The sequence below is a fragment of the Monopterus albus genome, unplaced genomic scaffold, assembly GCF_001952655.1.
Source record: "Monopterus albus unplaced genomic scaffold, M_albus_1.0 scaffold546.1, whole genome shotgun sequence".
NCBI lineage: Eukaryota > Metazoa > Chordata > Actinopteri > Synbranchiformes > Synbranchidae > Monopterus > Monopterus albus.
Window position 1 is genome coordinate 22,924 of NW_018128426.1, and position 2,056 is coordinate 24,979.

The 2,056-nt window shown below is 43.5% G+C and overlaps 1 protein-coding gene across 1 annotated transcript in view; it reads left to right on the plus strand.

Moving 5' to 3' along the window:
* Positions 1-1,876, plus strand: part of p3h1 (prolyl 3-hydroxylase 1) — a 10,605-nt gene extending 8,729 nt beyond the window's left edge. Inside the window, exons 6-9 of the mRNA XM_020588509.1 lie at positions 760-849; positions 962-1,014; positions 1,105-1,232; positions 1,842-1,876. Of these exons, the coding sequence (XP_020444165.1) occupies positions 760-849; positions 962-1,014; positions 1,105-1,232; positions 1,842-1,876 (306 nt within the window). The remainder of the gene's footprint in view (positions 1-759; positions 850-961; positions 1,015-1,104; positions 1,233-1,841) is intronic.
* The last annotated feature ends 180 nt before the right edge of the window (positions 1,877-2,056 follow it).

Below are 2,056 nucleotides of genomic sequence, written 5' to 3' on the forward strand. Positions count from 1 at the left end.
GCGCCCTGCCACCCTACAGAAAAAGCTCATTTCGGCCACCTGTATCCGGGATCTTGCCCTTTCGGTCATGACCCAAAGCTCATGACCATAGGTGAGAGTAGGAATGTAAATCGACCAGTAAATCGAGAGCTTCGCCTTACAGCTCAGCTCCTTCTTCACTACGATGGACTGGTACATCGACTGCATTACTGCAGAAGCTGCACCAATCCGCCTGTCAATCTCCCGTTCCAGCCTTCCCTCACTCGTGAACAAGACCCCAAGATACTTGAACTCCTCCACTTGAGGCAGGAACTCTCCACCAACCTGAAGGGAACAAGCCACCCTTTTCTGACTGAGAACCATGGCCTCGGACTTGGAGGTGCTGATTCTCATCCCAGCTGCTTCACACTTGGCTGCAAACCGCCCCAGTGCACGCTGGAGGTCCTGGATTGATGGAACCAACAGGACAACGTCATCTGCAAAAAGAGGAGATGAGATCCTGTGGTCCCCAAATTGGACTTTATTCTCTTTTAGTTAATTTCTATTTTAGTTCCTAAATGTAATGACACCCAATAGTAGGTGAGAGAGAATTGGTATTTCGATTTTTTGTATGTCCTGCACATATGGTGAATTGACAATAAAATCCTTGAACCTTGAACCTGAATTTGACTCTGGAACGTAACACACAGTTACTCTCCTAAAACTAATTCCTCTGAACAAGTTGCAAGTGATAGGTTTCAACAGATTCAGTTAACATAAAACTAATTTTTTCACCTCCAGGCAGTGAAACAATACATTCAGCAGTCCTTACTGGAGAAAGAGCTGCTCTACTTTGGATATGAAGCCTTTGGAATCACCTTTGTAGATCCAGTGAGTGAATAAACCATTTGTTTTTCATCAAACCCTGCTCATTTCATTCATGGTGAAAGATAAAGGGTTTGTGTTTGCTATTTTACTGGACTGTACTGTCATTTATATTCAGGACACATGGACTCCTGAGGATGTCATGCCTCAGAAACTGAGAGAAAAACAGAAGTAAGGTTTAGAACACTGCCACAAACACATCTGTGCAGGGTAAGTATGAATTTTCAGTTCAAGTGATGTTCTGTACTTGGTGTGTCTCAGAGCTGACAGAGAGACTGCAGCGAGGATCACAGAGGAAATAGGAAACCTGATGAAGGAGATTGAGACTCTGGTTGAGGAGAAGAAGAAGGACTCTTTTGATGAGGCGAAAATGATAGTACCAGAGGAAGGTAAACATTTCACCCAAAGAACAAGTCAAGCAATTAGATGTTAATGAGATGCAGGGCTGTGCCCGACTAAGAATCTTCAGTCGACCCGGATTCGGCTTTTCAGTGCAACTATTCATTCTTTTATATATACAGTCATGGCCAAAAATATTGGCACCCTTGTATTTCTGTCAGATAACACATCACTTCTCCTAGAAAACTGTTGCAATCACAAATTCTTTGGTTTTTCATGTTTATTTCTTGTGTAAAAAAAAGCCAAATCTGATCAATTCCACACAGAGATCCAAACATGGACTGGACAGAATTATTGACACCTTTTCAAAACCATCAGAAATGGTTGTATTTCAAGCACGTGATGCTCCTTTAATTTGTAATGAAACTTACCTGTAGCAACCAACAAGTGTTGGCAACTTAGAAATCAGACTTGCAGCCAGATAAAATGGAGAAAAGTTACCTTTGTGTCATATGGACCACACTGAGCATGGAGAAAAGAAGGAAGAGCAAAGAACTGTCTGAGGATCTGAAAACCACAATAGTGGAAAAGCCTGGATGATCTCAAGGCTCCAAGTCCATCTCCAAAGATCTGGCTGTTCCTGTGTCCACTGTGTGCAGCATTGTCAGGAAGGTTACAGCCCATGGCGCTATAGCTGACCTACAGGACCAGGGTGTAACAGTGTCAGCTCGCACTATCCATCGTCATCTGAATGACAAGGGACACCATGGTAGGAGACCCAGGGGGACCCATTGCTGAAACAGAGACATAAAAAAGCCAGACTGGAGTTTGCCAAAACTTACCTGAGGAAGCCACAGTCCTTCTGGGAGAATGT